The 21945-nt window shown below is 61.7% G+C and overlaps 4 protein-coding genes across 4 annotated transcripts; 3 read left to right on the forward strand and 1 right to left on the reverse strand.

The window, feature by feature from the left end:
• Positions 1–1840: 1840 nt before the first annotated feature.
• Positions 1841–9857, forward strand: PDIA3 (protein disulfide isomerase family A member 3). Its single transcript, XM_061446446.1, has 13 exons — positions 1841–2043; positions 2142–2220; positions 3081–3198; positions 3629–3736; positions 4647–4776; positions 4977–5093; positions 5578–5703; positions 6190–6372; positions 6891–6999; positions 7877–8005; positions 8724–8803; positions 9312–9369; positions 9613–9857. The coding sequence occupies exons 1-13, from the start codon at positions 1889–1891 to the stop codon at positions 9730–9732; spliced, it is 1512 nt and encodes a 503-aa protein (XP_061302430.1). The 5' UTR covers positions 1841–1888; the 3' UTR covers positions 9733–9857.
• A 4213-nt stretch (positions 9858–14070) lies between these two features.
• SERF2 (small EDRK-rich factor 2) lies at positions 14071–14780 on the forward strand. Its single transcript, XM_061446390.1, has 3 exons — positions 14071–14222; positions 14380–14488; positions 14595–14780. The coding sequence occupies exons 1-3, from the start codon at positions 14216–14218 to the stop codon at positions 14656–14658; spliced, it is 180 nt and encodes a 59-aa protein (XP_061302374.1). The 5' UTR covers positions 14071–14215; the 3' UTR covers positions 14659–14780.
• Positions 14781–16997: 2217 nt separating this feature from the next.
• On the reverse strand, positions 16998–20408 carry SERINC4 (serine incorporator 4). The gene is given in 12 exon segments (XM_061446447.1): positions 16998–17275; positions 17719–17946; positions 17948–18009; positions 18229–18301; positions 18436–18562; positions 18633–18728; positions 18954–19165; positions 19227–19320; positions 19404–19483; positions 19552–19730; positions 20035–20181; positions 20281–20408. Coding segments are annotated over 12 exon segments (1605 nt in total). The 5' UTR covers positions 20371–20408; the 3' UTR covers positions 16998–17058.
• Positions 20409–20976: 568 nt separating this feature from the next.
• Positions 20977–21870, forward strand: HYPK (huntingtin interacting protein K). Its single transcript, XM_061446450.1, has 4 exons — positions 20977–21204; positions 21349–21404; positions 21523–21574; positions 21705–21870. Exons 1-4 carry the CDS (start codon positions 21019–21021, stop codon positions 21798–21800), a joined length of 390 nt encoding a protein of 129 aa, XP_061302434.1. The 5' UTR covers positions 20977–21018; the 3' UTR covers positions 21801–21870.
• Positions 21871–21945: the final 75 nt, after the last annotated feature.

Here is a 21945-nt window from a genome sequence, read left to right on the forward strand (position 1 = left end):
CCGTCACAGCCCTGTGCTTCGCAGCGTCCCACAGATGCACCAGGATCTCCAAGGCAGGAGCACCCTCGCTGTCTTGGAGGAGGTCCCAGAGCACAGCCTGCAGCGGAGAGCAGGACTGTGCTTCGTATCCCAGCCCAGAGCGCCTCGCCCAGTGCCTCACAGCGAGTCTGGGGCAGCTTCTCCACAAGGAAGCTGACCCAGGGGCAAGGGGAGGCTTTACCCCGAGTCCTGACACTCCAATCCAGGGCCGGCCATTAAGCAGAGCACGTGAACTGGTTCTGCTCCTACCACGCCTGCACCAGCAGCTTCCAGACATCAGCAGCGCTGCCCACGAAGCCCGGCTCCAGACCCTGCGGCTCCCAACACTCCTACGACAGGGGCAGCTCCGAAGACCCCACGGACAGCCGGGACAGAGCCGAGGCGCAGACCCTAATGCCTGCTCAGCCCCAGCCCTTGCCCCTAGCCCTGCCCTGCTCCTGGCCCTGCCCGCTCACGCCGCTTCTGCCCCGCGGAGCTGCCTCCCGCATGTCTCGGCTCGGGGCTGGAACCCGAGGCTGGAACCGGCTCCACGGCAGCTGACGGTGCCGAGCTGTTGTGTTACTGGTGCCGGGAATCCGCCGGCGGCGGTGGCAGCCGGGGCTGCGGGCACCGACCGCCCGCACTCCCGAGTTTCGACCCCGCGGCGGTGCCGGAGCTGTCGGCAGCGGCCCCTGCTGGAGCGGGGAGCGTCTGCGCGGAGTAACGGGTCTTAAGGAAGAATCGCCGGGAGAGCTCCGGCCTCTGCACTAATTCGTCCTTACAGACCCCGCTCATCCCGCCCGGAGGAAAGCTGTCCAGGCGCCGGTACACCGAGCCCGTAACCCGCTGTGTTCTCAGAGCCAGGCCTCTCGGTGCCTGGTGGGAGCCGGTGTCCCACGGCCACTGCTGCGGCTGCTGCGGGGCAGATGCTCCCTCAAGCTGCCGGTGGAGGATCCAGTGAGGGAGCCCAGCGGCCCCTCGATGCGGAGTTTCTCTGGGGGGTGGGGTCTTGCTGAGGTCGACGTGGAAACAGAGCAGAAACCTTCCTGTGCTTCCAGAGACCTGTGTAGGGACAAAGCAGCTCCTAAGGCTCTGCCTTCTCCCCTGCCTGCGGGGGTTGGGAGCACAACCTGGGGGGCACTGAACACCGAACGAGACCCGTCCAGGCAGCGCCCTCCAGACAGCAGCAGATAAGGCACTGCGGCGTGAAGAGGGGGAAAGCCAACTTTGCCGGCTGGTTTAGGAAGCAGTGGCACGCAGCTAGGACCAGGCTGGGCTGTGAACGTGCTTAGATCCAGTCATGCGTGGCGTTCAGCTTTGAACAACCCTCAGCTCCGCCGCCGGTGTCGCTCACGCTAGCGGTGAGCTCCCTGGGCGCGGAACGGCTTTTAACGAAGAGCGGTCAATGGACGAAACCCCCTGGAGACCGAACGAAGCCCGGAGCTACCGCCCCGAGGCCCGGCAGGAACCGACCCCGCCCTCGACGGGACCTGCAGCTGGACGCTGAGCCGGGCCCGGGCGGCGGGAGAGGGGAGGAGGGAGCCCGGGGCCGAGCCCTGAGCGCGCGGCTGCGCAGCGCGGGCGGGCCGGGAGCGCCCGGTGCCGACGCAGGGCCCGCGGCTGCCGGGATAAGCTGCTCCCGCACCCACCGCCCGGGGCGGGGGCAGAGGCGGGGTCGCGGCAGCTGGCCCCGCCCAGCCGTGTCGTCAGCCCATTGGTCGGGATCGGCGTGACGCGCGCCACGGCACCCAACGGGGAGCTGCCACACGGCAGATCCGGCTCGGGGGGCGGGACTTCCGGCCTGCGGCCCCCGGTGCCTGTTCAGCCGCCGCCACCACCGAGGAGGGAGCTCCCGCCGCGCGCCGCCGCCATGTCCGCGCCGCGGCCGCTGCCAGCCGCGCTGCTGCTGCCGCTCCTGGCGCTCGCCGTCCGCGCCTCCGACGTGGTGGAGCTCAGCGACGCCGACTTCGAGAGCGGCCTGGCCGAGCGCCCGGGGCTCGTGCTCGTGGAGTTTTTCGCGCCCTGGTGAGGGGCCGCCTGGGGCGGGAGGGGGACGGGAGCTGCGGGGCGGGGACGGGGGCCGAGGCGCTCGCGGCCGGCCTAACCCCCCGCCGTCATCTCAGGTGCGGGCACTGCAAGCGGCTGGCGCCGGAGTACGAGTCGGCAGCGACCAGGCTGAAGGGGATCGTGCCCCTCGTGAAGGTGAGGATGGGGAGCGCCGGCTCCTAGCGGGGTCAAAGCAAAGCTTTGCTGTCGCAGTGCGGGCCCGTCGCCTGCCGGCATGTGCTCGGGCTGTGCCGGGCTTCGTCCCTTTGAAGGCGCAGGCAGCAGGGAAGGATCTGGAAGCTGAGCCCTGTGCAGCTGCCGCCGCCGCGGTGTGCAGAACGTGGCGTGGGTGTGTACGGGCATGTAAAACGGGGCTTGCCTGAAAGGGAGGAAGAAGCCTCCTGTGAGCTGTGTAGCCCAGTGTGACACTGGCCTGTCCTTTGGTCTGGAAAGTGAAGGATGCTGACCAAGAGCTTGCTTTTCCACCAGAAATCCTGTGCGGTTTTCTCAAATAAGGGTCTTCCCATAGGGGGAGTGGTGTGGACTCCTGACACCAGGGCCTCCTTGCCAGTTGAGCTCAGCCTGTTCAGGCATTGTAGGACTTCTGGATTGATACAGTGCTGAGAACAGTGGATTCTTGTGAAGCCTGTCATTGTGTTCTGGCAAACGAACAACTCCATCATCTCTCTGTCATCTTTCCAGTATTTCATTAGATATTTTCCCGTTCCTGTCACTACACCCCTGCTGCCTCCTCCCCTGGTCTTAACTCTGCAGAAACAGGCTCTGTGTAAGGATACCCCCAAGCCTCTCAGTTGGCTGTGTCAGACCTGGCTTTTCGGGTCTTGTAGATGCTTTGTGGGTCCTTGTGCTTCATGTGAAAGGAATCCAGGCTTGGCTAAAGACACATGAGAGCTTTCAGAACTTCTGGACTTCATATGTGATAACGTGGGCAATGGCAGAGCTGCCCTCTTGTGTGTTGCGTGCTTGGTCTCTGGGCAATGCTTCTCTTCCTTCAGGTTGACTGTACAGCAAACTCAAACACCTGTAATAAGTACGGAGTCAGTGGATATCCCACCTTAAAGATTTTTCGAGACGGAGAAGAGGCAGGAACCTACGATGGGCCCAGGACAGCAGGTAAGAGCTCATCAGCAAGCATCTGTCTTCCCAAAGAGATGCTGGAAGGAAGGGCCCACATATAATAGACTTGTGTCAGGGATGCTGCATCTGTTGAGGGATACAAAGTAGGTCCCCACATACACACCCCCCTCCTTGCCCTTTCCAGGACTCCGTGTGCTGGCAGAGCCCTGGATGTTTATTATTTAAAGCTCTCCTATAAAGGTGAAGATTTCCTCACTCTTTAACTCCTCATGTCTTGGGTGTACAGTACCTGGGAAATGCTAGAAAATGTGAAGCTGGGGGTAGTGCTCCTTCAATTCACCTTATTCATTGAATGGGAGGGGTGTATGGATTCTGCAGAAAGAACTTTGGTTTTCTCAAGCTTTTGAGAAGCTTGAGAAATGTCTTGTGGAAGTTTGTATTCTTACCTTTGTTGATCTCTTTTCAGATGGGATTGTCAGTCATCTCAAGAAACAGGCAGGACCTGCTTCAGTGGCTCTCAGTTCTGTAGCTGAATTTGAGAAATTCATTGGTGATAAAGATGCTTCTGTAGTGGGTGAGTAGCTGCAGTGCAGCACTGAACTGAGGGGACACTTGACTCTGGGACATGTCTTGGGGATTACACTGTGGAAGGTGAGAGGTGGTATCACTACCTGTAGCAGGAGACGTTCCAGGCAGACCCAAGGAAAAAGGTTTTTCATTATGAGACTGAAGCCCTCGAACGTGTGTGCGCCCAGAGGGATTTTGAGACCTTCACAGGCAGGCTGGGAGACTTTTTGAAAACTCAGGTGCACAAAGCTCTGAGCAACCTGATCTGACTTGGAAGCTGGTCCTGCTTTGGGCAGGAGGTTGGACTCTGTGACCTCCAGGGCTTCCTTCCAGCCTTTTTCTTCTTTTCACTGCGGTTCTGCCTGCCTTCCAGACCTCCTGGCCCCAGAGGGACTGGTTTTGAAGTTTGTGGCTTTTTTGGCTGGTTGACAACAGGCAGCTTTGGCTTGCTAGAAAGTGCATTCAGGTGCTGTCCTGTGACACCAGTAGACTGTGAGCATCATGGCCATTGTTTGCAAGGGGTGATGGCAGCTTTCCTTCGGGCAGTTCAGGTGCCACCTTATGAATGTAACTGGGTGGGTATTAATCTGCGTTTCCAGACTTACTTTTATGAAGTCCTATTGGCAGTTGTTAGCAGTAGTAGTGCATGTGGCTACAAATGGATGTCTTAGTGCTCACAGGACAACTGTGACTAAGCTGGGCAGACTCTCCAGTAACATTCTGCTGGTGGAAGGGAGAGAGTATAGAAAGGTTCCAGTAAAAATAGGAGAGAAGCTCTCTAAGATGAAGCTTTGAGGATGGATTGGGGGACTTGACTCGGAAGGGATCTTTCAGTGCACTGTAGAGATAAATGTTGAGGGCTGCACAGTGACTGCTGTTGGGTTGGTTGGGGGTCACCATCTGTCTTTCTGCTCCAGGCTTCTTTGGAGATGGATCTAGTGATGCTTACTCAGAGTTCATGAAAGCCGCCAACAACCTAAGGGATAACTACCGTTTTGCACACACCAGTGAGGACCAGTTGGTGCAGACGTACGAGGAAGATGGAGAGTAAGTTGCTTAACACAAAGATTTCTTGTTATTGACACATTTGGAACAAACTCATTTGTTATCTGGATTCACTTTCTGAACATAGCTTCCCCATTGCTTGTTATGGTGGGTTTTTTTGTTTCTCGTTATAGCCTGTCTGAATAATGGGAAGGGTCTGACAGGGAGGCCTAAACTAACTCATTCTACCTGCCTCCCCTCAGGGGTATAGTCTTATTCCGTCCTCCACGCCTGGCAAACAAGTTTGAGGACAGCTCCATCAAGTACCCAGAAGACAAAATCACCACTGGAAAGATCAAGAAATTCATCCAGGAGAACATGTGAGTGATTCCTCACTAGAGAATGTGGTAGACTGGACCCAGTTAGCTTTGGTCCTGTCAGAACTTGTTTTCTCTAGCAGGTACTGCTACCACTTCCTGCTCGGTGTCCAGAAGAGCTATCTGGCCCACACTGGTCCCTTTGGGGACCACCTTGCTGGAAATCCTGACATGGCTGTTAGCATTTACTTGTCCATATTCTAACCCCCACACTTCTGTTTAGAACCTGAACTTCCTGAGATGTATGCCAGCTTTGGCCTTATTGAGGTCAGATACAGCCATTGAGGTTGTGGCTATAGATGGAGATTTGACTTAGAATAATGTAGTACATGAATGAGCACAGTGTTTCATTCTTAGCTCTTACTGATTACTGGCATTTAATGTTTTTGGGTGGGGAAACAAGAGTGGGCTGCATCAAGGCTGTTGCTGGAGGTAAAGGGTTCTGGGCAGTGAAACTGAAGCTGCTAACCTCTGTTTCATTTGATAGCTTTGGCATCTGCCCACACATGACTGAAGACAACAAAGACTTGATCCAGGGCAAGGACTTGTTGGTGGCTTACTATGATGTGGACTATGAGAAGAACGCAAAGGGCTCCAACTACTGGCGGAACAGGTAGCGGCAGGGGGTTCCTCGGCCTCATTTGTTCTGTAGCTCAGCTGAGAGCTCCTCCTGTTGTCCCAGGAAGCTTCCAGCTGAGTTTCTGGTCAGAATCATTGGGGTGGCTGCTGCCTGCAATATGTGTATCGTTTGAACCCCATCTTGCTTGCTTTTGAATCCCTCGTCCTTAGACCTCAAACATAAACTTCCTCACTGGTCCTGTGTGGGGTTCTATTCTTTGCGTTCCCCAGTGTCTGTGACCCTGGTGGACATGCTGACAGGGGTGGAGGGTGAAAGCAGGCCCCATTCACTACAGACATTGGTTTAGTTCTCTGTTTATTTACACCATTTCTACAGTACTTGCCTATGCAAAGCACATCATGTAATTGAATTCCTTGTCCATTGTGCACTTCAACTTGAGGGGTCATATGTCGTGTGAAGAGAAAATGTTCCAAGGAATAATTCTTTGTTTTGTGTTTTATGTTTTTTTTTTCTCCTCAGAGTTATGATGATTGCAAAGAAGTTCTTAGATGCTGGCCACAAACTGTCCTTTGCTGTTGCCAGTCGCAAAACCTTCAGCCATGAGCTGTCCGAGTTCGGCCTGGACAGCAGCACAGGGGATGCACCAGTTGTCGCCATCAGGACCGCCAAAGGAGAGAAATATGTCATGCAGGAAGAGTTCTCGTAAGGCTTGAGCTGGGAGTTGCCTCTCACTTGGTGCACTTTGGTCTGAAGCTCTCTGACCAGCCAGACATGTTAGCTGTGAGGAAATGGGAAAGCTGGATGCTCCAGCTGGAAGAAGTGATTGCCAGGTCAAAATGGGTCCTCTCACATGTTTGCCTGTCCTTTAGAGAGCTGGCAGCTCCTCCTGTTGTACAAAGATAGAATTTAACTTGATATTTATGCGTCTGGTTAGTAACTGAGATGCAGAGGGAATAGTTGCACCTTTCTTCTTGAAAAAAAGAAACTTAAAGCTACTCGAAGGCCTAAAACTTCAAATGGTATGAGTACCCAGCCTCTTGCCAAAACTCTTTCAGGGCATCTTTGCACTTGTTCTGGGGTCTTCTAAGCCAGCCTCAGACTGGTGCTGCTGGAGATGCAGGTGACATATGTTCTGTGGGTGGAAGGAGCTTAAATCAGCCTTGAAAGCTTTCCCCTCCTGTGTGTGTGCTGATGGCTGTAAAATGTCACTTCACTTTCAGCCGTGATGGAAAGGCTCTGGAGAGATTCCTGCAAGATTACTTTGATGGAAACTTGAAAAAGTATCTGAAATCAGAGCCAGTCCCTGAAAGCAATGATGGCCCAGTGAAGGTGAGTGCTGCATCAGGCGTAGCAAAGCTCCTGCCAGTGGCTGTAGAAGCAGTGTTCAGCAGCAGCTTCTATTCCTATGCAAGTGTGTCCGATGCTGCAGGTACTGTGCCGTGGCACCTTGGGAAACCTCTGCTGTGCTAGATGGAGGAAGACTTCGCTCCCTTGTTGTATTGCAGTTTTCTGAGCCAAGGGAGAAATGCAGCTTGCAGTTTTGATTCCATTTTGTTCTCGCAGTGTAGTAACTGCTGTTTGATCACACTAGTGATGTGCTCTACAAGTGCAGGATCATCCAGATTTACAGGGATTAGGCCAGGGCTTGCTGTCGTGGCTTGTGCTCCCTCATGGCACAGCCTCAAGTTGGTTGTGACTGCACTATTTCTAAGGAGTTACATGTTCATCTCGTTACTGGGGAGCAGTGTAACTCCTACTTTGAATTTGTCATGTAAATTTTGCCCTGAATGGAAGCATTCTATGGCCTGGGTTTCTGATGAGGGCCTTATTCGGGGGGGTGGAAGTCACTGCTTGTCTTTGTGTGGGGGGAGATGGACCCAGCCAGTCTTCCCAGACTGATTCCTCAGCCTGGAATTTGCTGGGATTACAAAGAAATTATTTTCTCTTCCTCTTGGAGAATACCAGAGGCAAACCTCACTTGCAAGTGGTGCTGATGCCTTGTGACAGGCTTTTACCTGCCAGCTGGGGATGTTGCAGTTTAGTGAAGATTGTGTGTTTGGTCATTTTGCTGCCTGCTGTGTAGGTGCAGCATGACTTGTCCTGTGGGAGGGCCAGGCTTTCTTGGCAGAGGGTATGGAGCATGTCCTGTTACAGCCTCACTTTTGACTTGGAAGAAACCCTAACTTATGTGATCAAATGTTACCAGGTGGTGGTTGCTGAGAACTTTGATGAAATTGTTAATGCAGAAGACAAAGATGTCCTGATAGAATTTTATGCACCCTGGTGTGGCCATTGCAAGAATCTGGAGCCCAAATACAAAGAACTGGGGGAGAAGGTAAGTCTGGGGCTCTGTTGCAAACACAAAAGGGAATTTTGCAGCACTAAACAATCCTGCAGGTTCTGTCTGTCTACCATTTATGTAATGGGGCATAGTTGTGCTTTCCTGAGGACTGTGAGCTTGGGCATCTCCTGCGGGTGCAGAAGTACATTGGCAGGATCTGGAGCATGGTAGCAACCACACTAGGAGGTTTAACCAGTGCCCTTTGCTGTGGCACAGAAATATTCATTGATTCAGCAAATGTCCTTGACTGCCAAAGATCCTTTTTGGGTCTTTTCCCTCTTCATGATTCACAGTCTCCCAACTGGTGAAGGATAGCACTGCCCTGCACACTTGCATGAGTGGAGTAAATTGCTCTCCCAGATCTGACCCGCTTTTTGGTATCTGTCTGCCAGGCACCCTCCTTCCTGAGCTCTGCACATCCTCACAGCTGCCCTGCAGAGTGAAGGAAGCAGTTGCTCTGGGGTTCTCCAGAAGTAGCAGCGCAGTTGAGCAGGGAGCACTGGGATGTGTGTGCTGCATCCAGCTGGCTGAGGAGGGACTTTGTTCCCTCTGCTCCTGTTGAGGCAGAAGTAATAAACTGCTCAGCAGAAATCTGCTCACCCGTTAGCATGCTGTGTGCGCTCTCTTCTGACACAGCTATCTCAGGTGATGTTGGTGAGTTCTGGTGTTAACTGCTATGGATTGGTTACTGATAAGCTTTTTCTACCAACAGCTCAGCAAAGACCCCAATATTGTCATTGCCAAAATGGATGCTACAGCCAATGATGTGCCTTCTCCCTATGAAGTCAGAGGGTAGGTCTTACTGTTGCTACACCATGTCATTGAATGCCTTCATGCTTCTGTCTCTGACCTGCAGCCTCAACAGAGGAGCTGAAGGAGTCTCGGGAGGGTGGGATGGGCAATGGGCATGCAATTGCAAGGTGTTCACTTAGTGTGAAGAAACACAGAGTGAAAACAAAGGACATCCATCCCTCTGCTTCTCTGGGATTGTTCTGGTGTCCTGGCTGTGCCTGGAGGGCTGTCTTGCTGCTTTTCAGTCTGCTGTGATTCTGTACTTGGCAGTTTAAAAATGATGCTGGGCTGGGTTTCCTGGAAACAGTTTAGGTAGCAGACATGAACAGGGCTGAGCTCAGCCTCTTCTGCAGCCATGGCCAGGCTCTTTGCCACACTGCTGGGTATGGTGCTGAGCTGTTAAACCAGGGGAGTGCAGGGGGTGAGTCCCTGCTGTGGGGGCTTGCCTGCTGGTCTGAAAGAAAACAGAGCATGTCAAGGGGCTCAAGTGTCTCTTCTCTCTCCCCAGCTTCCCCACCATCTATTTTGCTCCGGCTGGCAAGAAACAGAATCCAAAGAAGTACGAGGTGAGTATTTTGCTGCTTTGCGAAGAAGTGAAACAGCACCCAGGTGCCGAGGTGATGCCAGGCCTTTCTGGAGCTGCGGGTGCTGCTCTGCAGCCAGCAGCACCTCCTTGTGGTGCTTGGTGCAGACCCACAGGAGAGCTCTGCTGGCATCCCTTCCCTCTCCTCCCTGCACCTGCACTGTCCTGTAGTGAAGAAGCCCCCAGGGAGTCCAGCCTCTGCCTCATTGTCTTGTGCTTTCTGTAGGGTGGCAGAGAAGTGAGTGACTTCATTAGCTACTTGAAGCGGGAGGCAACCAACACTCCTGTGCTGCAGGAGGAAGAGAAAACCAAGAAATCCAAGAAGAAGGTGAAGGAGGATTTGTAAAGTACCCACTTGCCATCTTGTTGGGATGAGCTCTGTGTGAATTGGGGAAGCACTGGGCAGACTGGGGCAGTTCTGGGTTGTGGAGAGTTGGTGACCATGTGGGCCAAGGGGCCCCAGCTGCTGTATCTAGTTCTGTTTAATTTCCTGCCGTCTCTTAGCTGCGCTGCTGCAGGCTCCCAGCCTGGGCTGTGTTGTGGTTTGGGAGGGGGTGGGGGGGAGGGTTATTTTCTAATTTTTTTTTTTTGTACATTTGGAGAAGTGAAACAATAAAATGACCCCCTTAAGACCGAGTGTCCCTGTGCCACGGGGACCTGCCGCACCTAAACCAGGATTCTGCTCCTCATGGGCAGCAGCCTCCTCCTGTGTGTCTTGTTTCCTTCACTGAGCCTTTAGAAGTCTGCTGAATATTCAGTTCTGCCTTTAGCTTGTTCTTCCTCAGCTAACAGAAGTCCTTCCAGAATGTAGTACCAGCAGCAGTTGTCCCATTGTGCTTTTAAGCTGGTGTGAAAGTATCCAAGTGTAGTGGAGGGATGCTACTACTTACTCTACCCAAGTGCAGGTAGGGCCAGGGCTGAGGGTGTTTCTCACAGCCAGTGGGTTGTGTGTGGTTAGGACAGTTGGGAGTAGTTCATTACAGGATCACCGCTTCTCTTGGTAGCGCAGGCTGGTACCTAGCGCTCCCCAGGAGGGACAGGACTCGGATGCTGTGCTGCAGTCTGGTGTGGGCTGTGACTGACCATGGTGTAGTATGTGCAGTGCTCGGTTCTTCCTGCCCAGGATGTGCTGACTGGGCGGTGAGTGAGCAGTGAGGGGCTGTTCTTGCTCTGTCTCATGCTGTGTGTGAGTTGAAGTGAGGACCAGCAGCTTCACGGAGCTCTGCTGTGCTGCAGCAGTTACCATGGCAAGAGCCAGTGGTTGCTTCCTCTGGGTGTTCCTCCCCCACAGCTCCAAAGGCTGTGTACCAGTTAGTGCTGCTGGAATTCTCCAGGTACAGTAGATCCTACCATGTCTACCATCATACTCTGCTGCGGCTTGTGACTGCTCTGTGTCCCAGAACCATGTGCTGCAGTTAAACTGTGCTTCCCATAGGTCTGCAGGGCCTGAGGATGGACCAGCTCTCAAGGGAAGCCCTGGGATTGGCTGCCCCAGGCCTGTGGCTCCTGCTCTGGGGGACATGGCAGCCAGAGCCCTTCCGTGTCAGGATAGTCACACCAGCCTTCTCGGGAGCCCAGCCATCTTTGCCTGCAGACACAACAGGACGGCACAGGATCAGTCCTGGCTGACGGGACAGGGGCATGGTAACTGCCCCAGTGCTGCTGCTGTCTCCTCCTCACTGGTACACCCTGAGACCCCCAGATGTATGGAGCTGCTGCCCTGGCTAGGGTGAGCAGTGGCCACTACATCTCGGGGACAGCTGGTCCTGGAGGAAGCAGTGCTGTGGTCCCAGGGGCAGAGCAGTGCCCTGCAGCCATCAATCCCCAGCCTGGCAGGGAGCAGAGGCTCAGCAGCCACTCATTCAGGCCAGTGCCACCCACAGCACCCCACTAACAGGCAGAGCTGGGGCAGGCTCAACAACTGCTCTGCTGCGGGGCCCCTTCACTGGGACAGTGGGTACTTGCCCAGCAGAGGCTGTGATCTCCTGCATGCTGCCCAGCGTGCCCAGCTGGCCCTGACCAGGGGGAAGACACTGCCTCCAACCAGGACGGCCCAGCCCTCCTGTCTCCCCAGGCTCCCAGTGTGCTCATCCCCGGCCTCCCCGGGTTCCCGGATCCCCCTCACCATGTCACCCTCGGGCTCCCCAGTCCTTGCCTGTCTCCCCACTCACCCCGTGGCTGCCCTGGAAGGCGATCACGGGCCGCGGTGGCCCCTATAGCGGCACCGGGCACTGGTGAGTCCCGCCTGCAGGCGGTTCGCCTCTCCCCCCGCCAGGTCGCCACCGAGAGCCGCACGTGCGGGCTGAGCCGGGGCCCGGGCCCGCAGTCGCGGCATGGCCCGGTGTGCGGGACCGCGGCGGGAGGGGCGGCGGCGCCGGGAGCCTGGCGGCGGGGCTCGGCCTGAGCCAGCTATTTTTGCCACCGGGCCGGGCTAATCCCCTGAGCCGCTTCCCAGCGTTAAGTAATTCCGAGGAGGGATGCGCCCGGCGGCGGCCCCGGCCTGGGCGGCCCCGTGCATTCGCCGTGTGACGGGGCCGGCGGCGACGCAGCCGGTGGGGGCTGAGGGCCACAGGCACCGGCCGCCGAGCCCTGGGGCGGCACGGCCCGAGGCCGGCTGGTAGAGGTGGGCGGATCGGAGGGCAGGGATGCCGGGACCCTCTCCCGGTGGCTCCCCGGAGAGGGAGGTGGGGACCGGCGGGCGGCAGCGGGGGCCCGGCCGGGGAAGGCGGGTGCGGTTCCGGCTGCCCCCCACCGCCATCGCGCTGCCGTCGGTGCGCGAGGAGGAGCAGGTTTTCTACCGGCGGCTGGAGGCTTTGGCGGCTCCTGGCCCCGGCGGCTTCGGGCCGCTCTTCGCGGCCGACGGCTGGAGCGACTTGACGGGTAAGCGCCCGGGGACCCGGGGAGAGCCGGGCCGGGGGGGCCGGGCCGGGGAGTCCCGGGATGGGTCTCAGGGCCACCGCCGCTGCCCGCAGAGGACCGGCTGCTGCGGAAACGAGTGGTGAGGGATGGGCAGGACGGGCTGCGGCCGCGGCCAGGGCAGGAGGTGTCGGTGAAAGTGCTGGGAGCGCTGGAGGACGGAGGGCTGGTGGAGCGGGACCCGCGGCTCACCTTCGTGCCTGGCTACGGCGACGTCGTGCAGGTCAGCCCCGGCCAGGGCACGGTGCGGGCCGAGCGCTGCCCCGTGGCGCGCCCGGCCAGCTCTGCTGTGTCTGCGTCCGCAGGCCCTAGAGCTGGGCGTCCTCACCATGCAGCCCGGGGAAGTTGCCTTCTTCCTCGCCGCCTTCCCCTACGGCTACGGCCGCCCCGGCAGGTAGGACGGGCAGTGGCAGGGGGACCCGGCAGACAGAGCCGGGGCAGGCAGCGGTACGGGAAGGGCGGTAGGATCGGGGCGAGTAGGGGCTGGGCACGGGCAGCCGGCGCTGTACCCGCAGGGAGCCCGACGTGCCGCCCGAGGCGCCGCTGCTGTTCGAGGTGACACTGCTGGAGGTGCGGGAAGCCCTCGACCCGCAGCCGCTGCCACCCGCTGCCCGCCTGCGCCTGGGAGCACAGCGGAGGGAACGGGGCAACTTCCACTTCGCGCGGGGCGACTTCTCGGCCGCGCTGCGCTCCTACCGACTGGCGCTGAGCGCCCTGGACGGCCCCGCCGCCGGTGAGACCAGGCGGAAAGGGGGGTGTAAACCGGGGGTGCGCGGCCGCGGGGGGGGTGAGCCCGCTCTCTCTGCGCAGCCCCTCCCGGGCCGCAGGAGGAAGAGGAGCTGCGGGAACAGCGCGTCAAGTGCTTCAACAACTGCGCGGCCGCGGAGATGAAACTGCAGCGGGTGGAGGAGGCGCTGGCGGCCTGCGAGGCGGCGCTGAGCATCAGCCCGGACAACGGCCGGGCGCTGCTCCGGCGAGGGCAGGTGGGCCCCGGGCAGCCCCGCGTCGAGCCCCTGCCTGGCCGCCCGCTACCGTCCGCTCCTCTCCTCGCAGCTGCTGGCGCAGCAGGGCCGGGACGCGGAGGCCGCGCTTGTCCTGAGGAGAGCCCTGGAGCTGGACCCCGCCAGCGAGGTCTGTCGGGGCGGGGAGCGCGGCTCGGGGCCGCACCGGGACCGCCGGGGGTCCCGCCGCAGCCCCGCCCGCCGCAGCCGCCCCGCCGCCCGCAGGTCGTCCACGCCGAGCTGTCGCGGCTGGTGAAGCGCCGGAGCGCCCCCGCTGCCCCGCAGGAGCCGCCCCACGGCCCGATGCCGCCGCCGAGTTCCGGGTGCGTGGTCGCGCCGTCGGACCGGGCTGCCTGCGGCGGGGTCGGGGCCGGTGTCCCACCTGGCGCGATGGCGCTCACGGCTGTGTCTCCCCGCAGAGACCCGGCACCGCCCACGGCGGAAGGAGCAGCCTGAGCAGAGCCCGCCCAGAGGAGCCGCCCCGCCGGGAGTGGAAGAGAGACGGCGGTGGAGAACGGGGGCGGCGGAGCGGGAGGGGAGGGGAAGAGCGGAGCGGACAGGACAGGACAGAGCCCGCCCCGCTCCGCCCGGATCGGCTCCCGAGGCCACGCCCCCTCCCTGCGCCACGACGGAGCGTGTCCCCTCATGCCCCGCCCACTGCCGCGTGGGCGCGGCTCCAGCGCCTGCGCTCCAGCTTCCGGCTTTTTCGCCCCCGACGGCGGACTGGCAGCCGTAGCCCGCGGCCAATCAGGCGGGGCCTGGCTGGAGTCCCCCGCCAATAGGACGGAGGCGGGGGCGGGCTCAGCGCGGCTATTGGCAGTGCCGCGCCTTTAAAGAGGGGAGCGGGGTGGGGCGCGGGGGGGGTCGGTGCGGGACGTGGCGGCGGAGCGGAGGGCGGGAGGCAGCGGAGCCATGACCCGTGAGTGCGGGCCGGGCCGGGCCGGGACCCCCGGGGGGACAAGGGGGAGGGCGGTACCGTGGCCCGGGCGCGGGGCCGGGGCGCGGGCTGGGCCGTGGGGCCGGCGGTAGGCCCTGGGGCCGGGCCGGGCCGCGCTGAGGCGGCCGCGCCGTCGCAGGCGGGAACCAGCGCGAACTGGCGCGGCAGAAGAACCTGAAGAAGCAGAGCGACTCGGGCAAGGGCAAGCGGCGGGACGACGGGCTCTCGGCCGCCGCCCGCAAGCAGAGGTGAGCGCCGGGCCGGCCGCGCCGCACCCTCCCTACCCGGTACCCCGGCCCCTTCCCGCGGGTGGTGCCGGTACCGCTGCCAGCCCCGCAACGTGCTCTCCCGCAGGGACTCGGAGATCATGCAGCAGAAGCAGAAGAAGGCCGACGAGAAGAAGGAGGGCGCCAAGTAGTGCGCGGCCGGGCCGCCAGCCGGCAGGATGCCCAGCGCAGCCCCGGGGCCGCGCCGCCCCGGCAGCTCCCTGCGCCCACCTTGGGCCTGCCTCCTATTAAAGTAGCTCGTGGAGCCCTGCAGGTCCCGTTTCCTCCCTCCGTGTGTCCGGGCGGGGGGGCTGGGAGCGGGAGAGGGCACCGGTGCTGCCCCCCCCCACCCGGAGGGAGCGTTCGCGCTGGTGAGGAGCGGGGATGGACCAGGCGCGGCCCCTGTGGCGCGGAGCAGCTGCATCTTCGTGGTGAGGAACAAAGATGGGGCCGGGCCCAGCCTGGGAGAGCTCCGGGCATCCCCCGGGGGGTGGGGGCAGAGCAGCCGGTGTGTGGGGGTAGAGGGAGGTGGGGGAATGGAGGCAGGGCAGGATTGTGCTGCAGAGGATGTGCTGTGGTGGGGAAAGAGGAGCAGGGTGATGTGGGGCTGGGCCCAGGGAGGTGGCAGCTGAGCCTGGCACAGGGAGAGCTGCCTGCTCCACAGACCTCTGCAGGCACAGTCGGAGCAGGGATTGTCCATGAGGGGGTACAAAGCAGCCAGCGCGTCTCCTGTGCAGCTGCAGTGTGGAGCTGCCTCGGGGGGGGATGCTGAGGTCCAGTGCAGTGCTGTGGACCTTGCTCTGCTCCACTATCCTCTTTGCTTCCCTGCAGGGTGAGGAGCAGCAGCAAATGAAGTTTGCTCCCCATCCACTCGCAGCTGCTTTATCTGGAAGCCCATCCCTGCCAGGAGGGACACCCAGAAGCTGCTCCTGTGCCTCTGCATTGGCTGGAGCTTGAGGGTGCTGGGGGCAGATGCTGAGGGTGCTCTCAGGATGTCTCCTCTGACCTGGTTCTCGCAGAGGTGCAGCAGGGAGCTGAACTGCCGGTGCCCCAGTCCCCTGCCAGCACCATGGGACAGGGCAGTGTGGGTTTCCCCTTCTTCCTGCACCCCTGATGGGACAAGTGGTGATGGGGTGCCCCTGCCCCGCAGCCTGGCTCTTTGCACCGGATGGGGAGTTACCGGTTTGCTCTGGTGCAAGGGCAGGAAGCTTCCTCCTGCTGAAGCGGCTGACAGAGCTGCAGGGTCTCTGCCTCACCTCTTGGGGCCCTGCTGGGTGACAGATGCTGTGTGAGGAGCCCAAGAGCAGGAGCTGCCAGGAAGCAGAGCTGTGTCCCTGTCCCCAGCCCAGGTGCAGTTCCCTCGCCTGGCTGCCCTGGGAGTCCTGTGCTGCCGAGCGAGGAGGCTGTGTCCACGCTGGTGCCACTGCAGCCCAAGCCTCCATCCTCCCAGGCGCTGTGTCTGGAGTGGGTGGTGCGAGGAGCCGCCCCCCAGTCCTGTGCTGAGGGCAGTGCTCAGGTGGGGGTGGCTGCAGCTGAGGCTGCCTCCGCACTCCCTGTGCATTTGTGGCCAGTACCCTCCACGTAGGTAGCGAGGGGCTGTGGGTTCTCAGCCATCTCTGCAGGGCCTGATGCTCCTTGCAGGGACAAAGCAGCCCCTGGGGATGTGTCCCCTTGGCTGGCACAGGGGCCACATGGGTCTCCCTGACTGGCATCTGTCCCTGAGCCCCATGTGGGTCCCAGCACCTCCTGGGCAGGGTACAAGTGGCAGAACCCACTGCTCCAGTTGTGGACCCCATGGTGTCTGCACCAGACTGGACCTAAGCATTGCCTCCCCAGGTGATGTCCTCACCTCCTGTGGGACTGTATCTGCTGGCTACTGCAGGCCAGTGGGCTCAGGGCTGGTGTGAGCCCTGGCTACAGGTGTTAGTGCCCATCCTGCACCAGCCTCCAGTGCAGGGCTCACTGGGTGATACTGGTTCCCATGGAACCACCCCACTGTATTTGCCACATGGGCCTGGAGCCAGTACCGCACCTTCTGGCTGGGCTCCCCCAGTGCCCCACCTCATTCTGGTACCTGAACCAGTACCCCCAGTGCTCCCAGCTCAGCCACACCCTGGATTGTGCCCCCCTCCAGTAGAACTGCCCTAAAAGGGCCTTGGCTGCTGTTGCTGCATGGGCAGAGCTGGTGCTGGGGGGGACAGATGGCACAGACTCAGCTCAGTTTTATATCAAAATGTACTCAATGAGCTATATACAACGAGCACGCTGCTGGTGGGGGAGCAGGGACGGGGCGCTGGCTGGGGCAGAGCCCCAGGTCAGGGCAGTTGGCGCAGCAGGAGCTGCCCCTGCCCAGAGGGAGCCCAGTAGCGCCCAGGCTGAGCACCCACCACCAGCTCGCTTGGGCCAGTGCAGCACAGGACCTGTGTCCCTGGGAGCAGCCAATTCCCGTGTCCCCTTGGGCTCCCAGATGCTGCCGTCTCCTGGGCCAGGGGGGCCCAGGCACGGGGCACAGCAGGGACCCCGGGGCTGGGCACAGTCCATCCCAGCAGGGGCTACGTGGAGACGCTGATGCGCTGTGGAGCACGGCGTCGCCGCAGGATGCGCATGGTCGGGCTGCTGCGCCGCTGCTGGGGGGGGCTGCGGAGGCAGAAGGGGCTCAGCAGCAGCCACAGGTAGAGCAGGACGCAGGCCCAGCACGAGGACACCTTCACCCAGAAGGTCGACCAGCTGCCATGCGTGAAGGTGGTCTCCAGCACCACATTCTCGTAGCTGGTGGGACAGCGCAGGCGTTGGGCGCCCGATGGACACCGACACGGGGCTCCCAGTGCCACTGCAGCCAGTGGGTCACCCTGTGTCCCTGCAGGCACATGGCCCTGGGCATGTCCCACCTGCCTGGAGACCCCCTGGCCCCGCAGACCCCAGCCCGACTCCCTGCAGCGCACAGCTGCTGTTGTTTGAAGTGGTGCTGGTCTGTGGGTGCAGAGCTGGGTGCTTCCCAGCGGGCACCGGCTCAGTGACGGCACGACCCGGAGCAGAGGGACCGTGAGGAGTGAACCATTGGAGCCTGAGCCCGTATGGGTACGGGTCAGAGCTGGCAGGGTGATGGCACTGCAGGGTGATGATGCTGGGGGTGACAGTGCTGGCAGGGCTGCATGAGCAAGAGGGAAGGGGAGCAAGAGCAAGAAGAGTTGGGCAGGAGCAGGGAGCTGTACCTGAACCAGTTGGTGAGGGTCATCATGACGTAGAGCGAGGCGAGGAAGAAGACGAAGTGGAAGGCTGAGTAGCTGTAGACCACCTTGTCTCTCTCATCCTGGATGATGCACTGTTCCCTGGCAGGCTCCTCTGCTTGCTCACCCATCTGCTCGGTGCCTGGGAGAGCACCAGGCCACGGTGGCTCCTGCAGCCCCTTGCAGCAGGCTCTGCCCTCCCACCAGCAACCCCCTGCACCCACCTCTCAGCTCCTCCTCCATCTTCTCAGGGCAGCAGAAGCAACAGGAGGGTTTCTGCAGAGAGAGCAGTGTGGTGGCCACTGCTGCTGAGCCCTGCTGCTGGATCGGCCCTGCCTGGCACTGGGGCTGCTGGTGAGGTGCTGGTGCAGGCAGGGGTGCACCATGGGCACCCCTGTGCTTGGCTGGACAAACCTGGCCCAGGGCTGTGACGGGGGCTTGGGGCGGCCGGAGGACACAGGGCACAGCTGGGGGGCAGCATCCCACTTTACTCACTTTAAACTCAAAGCTGTAGACTTTGACCATCCAGAGGGGTCCGAAGACCTCAGCGAGGTAGGAGGCTTCATTACTGTGCCCAGGAGATAGGCAGAAATCATAACACAGGCACTCACCACCCTGTGCCAGGCCCCCAGCCTGCCCCATGGATCAGACACAGCTGCAGGAGACCTGTGCCTGTTCTGAGCGCCCCGTGGGCACACGCACCATGCAAAGAGCACACAGGCATACATGATGGCAGTCCCCAGGATGGCAACTGTGGTGTCCTCCGTCTGCAGCTCATCCTGCTGCAGGCCCGGGAAGCAGACTGTGAGGTTCTGCCCCTTGTAGAGCACTGCGGAGAGGCAGAAGTGGGACGGGCGCTCGCCCAGCACCGGGCTGCCGCAGCAGGCAGGAGCACCCACCTCTCTCCGGGGGTCGGCTGGACAGTGCGGAGAAGGTGAGGTACATCACGTAGCAGCTGATGATTGAGGACTGCAGCAGCCCTGAACGTGGCTGCTCTGCAAGGGTGGGGTCAGGGTGTCACCGGAGTGCCATGAGCTGCTGGATGGGCTCCACGTGGACCCCGGGAGCCCCTGCATCAAGGCGCACGAGGGGAGCTGTGTTGTCCCCAGGTGCCCAAGTGCTGGCCCTGAGCTGGGAGCCCACGGCCACCCCCACAGGCACAGGGTGCGGCCAGGCCTGCCATGCCACGCCACGCCAGTGCTGTGCCATGCCATACTCACTGAGCCGCACGCAGGGCGTGATGGAGATGAAGGACATGATACCACAGAGGCTGCCGTTGACAGTGAGCAGCGCCTTGTTGAGGTGGCAGGCAGCCGGGTGCGTGTAGTACTTGTAGAGGAAGGAGAAGGCCGCGGAGGCGAGGGTGTAGAAGGCGGCCGTGGCCAGCAGCACGGCCAGGTACCAGCGCTTGTCCTGCGCAGCGCCCGTCAGCCTGTGGGACAGTGGGTGAGAGGGGGCAGTGGTCCTGTGCCCGCCCAGCGCCCGGCACTCACCAGTTCTTGTTCCAGGTGTGCGCGAAGGCGGTGATCAGCACCAGCTGGATGAGGATGAAGGCAAAACCCCCGCAGACGCCGGTGTAGTGCCAGGCTGGGGGCAGAGGGCAGAGCTGGGCTAGCACAGGGCCCAGCGCAGGGCATGGGCTGTTGGCTTGGGTGCAGCGCGGGACGCACCTTGGATGAAGCCGTCCTCAGGGATGAAGAAGCTGGCGGCACAGAGCCCCAGCAGCACCAGCATCTTCAGCAGCCAGAACCTGCAGGCAGTGAGCGTCAGGGACACGGGGAGCCCGGCAGCACCCAGCCCCTGCTCTGTGCCACGTACCCGTTGTGGAGCCGCGCACGGCAGCCGGCGCTGGAGCGCACGTTGAGCAGCAGGGCGGCCTGCGCCAGGTGGAAGCAGGCGGTGCCAAAGCAGACCCGGTACACGGCCGAGGATCCCACCAGCTGCTCGCAGTCCGTGCCCCCGGGCAGGTGTTGGCACAGCACCACCGCGAAGGGCACCTGCAGGCACAGGACAGGGAGGCTGGCAGGACCGGCACCCATCCAGCACCCTGGACTGACATCCCCAGCGTTACCAGTACCTTCTCCATCCCCAGTACCTCTTGGGACCTGTCACTTCCAGCATGCTGCACAAGTCCTGTATCTTCAGTAACCCTGGCACCCCTTCCCCTTGGCATTCCCAGCAGCCCTGTTACTTCCGATGTTCCCAGTATCCCAGTACTCCTGGCTCCCCTGGCACCCCCAGTGCTCCCGAGACCCCTGGGACCCCCAGCACCCCGGGTGTCATCCCAGACCCAGCTGTCACCTTCTCCCTGACAGCCTGGGCCACGGTGCGGGACAGCATGAGGCAGCACACGGCAGAGGCCAGGACGTGCAGGAGCGTGTAGAGGATGCGGGTGCTCGTGGACACACGGAGCCCGTGGCAGGGGCTGCAGCCACAACCACAGCACAGCTGGGGGGGGAGGGGGGCACGGTCAGTGGGGATCCCAGAGCTGCGCCCTCGGCCCGGCACCACCCCCCCGGCCCAGCCCCGACCGTCCCCTTGTCCCACCTGGCAGAGCAGCGAGTGCAGGAGGCGGCCCTGTGCCCGTGTGCCCGCCATGGCCCGGCTCGGCTCTGCTTGCCCCCCCGCTGCCCCCATGGGATTAAGAGGATTGTCGGCTCGGCCCGCCCCGCCATCTGCTTGCTGCTGCCGCCTGGCAGCCACTGCTGGGCGCTCTGTGCCGAGCCCGGCCAGTGCGCACTGTGAGCCCTGGCCACGGGGACCCTGGCCTCTTCACCGCGCAGCGTGGGGCCTGGGCATGGCTGCGGGGGTCGGAGGGGCGCTACGGCTGCAGCGTCCAGGCTCCCCCTCCGCAGGGAGAAGGCTGGAGGGGACGGGACGGCGCCGGGAGAGCTGCCCCCGACGCCGAAGGGACGGTGCGGGACACAGCGCAAAGGGAGGGCTGTGCCTCCGGCGTGGCTGCTGCTTGCAGGCTGCCGGTGGGAGGCGCCCGCTGCGCTTCCCTGTTTGCTGCACGGCTGCAGCGCCCCCATCCCGGCACCAGGCTGTTTTCCTTCACCGCCCCGTCCCACGCCCTCACGTGAGCGGCGCTGCGGCCGCTTCCGGCTGCTCGGGGTCACCCCGCGGCACCGACCCGGGCCCCCCCCCCCCCCCCCCGGAGCGGGAGGACGGCGGGGGGCGGAGCGGAGGAACGCCGGGGTCACCACCCGCTGCTTCCGGCGGCCTCACGTGACCGGAAACACGGTCCCAGCCGCGTCGTCACGTGAGCGGAAGGGGGCCGGCGGCATGGCGGCGGAGGGCGATGTGGAGCTGGAGCTGGAGACGGAGCCGAACGGCGGCGGCGGCGGCGGCGATGGGGCAGGCGGGCGCGCGGCCGAGAAGCCGCGGAAGCACGACAGCGGCGCGGCCGACTTGGAGCGCGTCACGGACTACGCGGAGGAGAAGGAGATCCAGAGCTCCAACCTGGAGACGGTGCGGGCGGGGCGGGCCGTGACCGGGGTGGGGCGCGGGACGATCCGGGCCCTGAGCGCGGCCACCGCGGAGCCCACCCCGGTGCCTGTCACGATGGGCACCGCCCGGTGCTGCACAGGCCGGTGACTGTGCTCGTCCTGACAGGCCATGTCGGTGATCGGAGACCGGAGGTCCCGGGAGCAGAAGGCGAAACAGGAGAGGTAACTGCCTGCACTCGCTCGTGGGTGCAGCCGCTCCGTGCCCGGCTTGCACCGGGTCGCCCCTTGGTCACCGGTGAGAGCTGTCAGTCAGCGGGGGTTCGTCTGTTTCTTGCCGCAGGGAGAAGGAACTGGCAAAAGTGACCATCAAGAAGGAGGATCTGGAGCTGATTGTGAGTGGGGGGCGGCATCCCAGCCTCCGGGGACAGTTCGGTGGCCACACGCTGGCTGCACGTGCAGCCGGTGCACAAGTGGTGGCCCCGTCCTGCGCCGTGACTGGGTGTGCTGCCGCTGTCCCTGCAGATGACGGAGATGGAGATCTCGCGAGCGGCCGCGGAGCGCAGCCTTCGGGAGCACATGGGGAACGTGGTGGAGGCTCTCGTCACTCTCACCAACTGAGTGCCAGGCGCAGGGCCGGCTGCAGCTGGATTTTGTGTCCCTACACAATAAAGGTGCGGTTGGGAGCAGGTGTCACTGTGGTCTGTGTGGCCGGGCGCCTGCCTTGTGGGTGCCATAGGGCACACGGTGCTGATACATGGGGCCC

This window comes from Pezoporus flaviventris, unplaced genomic scaffold (genome assembly GCF_033815535.1).
Source record: "Pezoporus flaviventris isolate CSIRO_AGI_PZ_B2104156 unplaced genomic scaffold, CSIRO_AGI_Pfla_v1 ptg000006l, whole genome shotgun sequence".
NCBI classification, from domain to species: Eukaryota; Metazoa; Chordata; class Aves; order Psittaciformes; family Psittacidae; genus Pezoporus; species Pezoporus flaviventris.

Bases quoted from the DNA above. Each gene is read 5' to 3' on its own strand.
- PDIA3 (XM_061446446.1), top strand. From the start codon at position 1,889: ATGTCCGCGCCGCGGCCGCTGCCAGCCGCGCTGCTGCTGCCGCTCCTG. The intron at 3,199-3,628 runs GTAAGAGCTCAT...ATCTCTTTTCAG, and splicing joins CGATGGGCCCAGGACAGCAG to ATGGGATTGTCAGTCATCTC. The intron at 8,804-9,311 runs GTAGGTCTTACT...CTCTCTCCCCAG, and splicing joins TCTCCCTATGAAGTCAGAGG to CTTCCCCACCATCTATTTTG.
- SERF2 (XM_061446390.1), top strand. The intron at 14,489-14,594 runs GTGAGCGCCGGG...GCTCTCCCGCAG, and splicing joins GCCGCCGCCCGCAAGCAGAG to GGACTCGGAGATCATGCAGC.
- HYPK (XM_061446450.1), top strand. From the start codon at position 21,019: ATGGCGGCGGAGGGCGATGTGGAGCTGGAGCTGGAGACGGAGCCGAAC. The intron at 21,205-21,348 runs GTGCGGGCGGGG...TCGTCCTGACAG, and splicing joins AGAGCTCCAACCTGGAGACG to GCCATGTCGGTGATCGGAGA. The intron at 21,575-21,704 runs GTGAGTGGGGGG...CTGTCCCTGCAG, and splicing joins AGGAGGATCTGGAGCTGATT to ATGACGGAGATGGAGATCTC.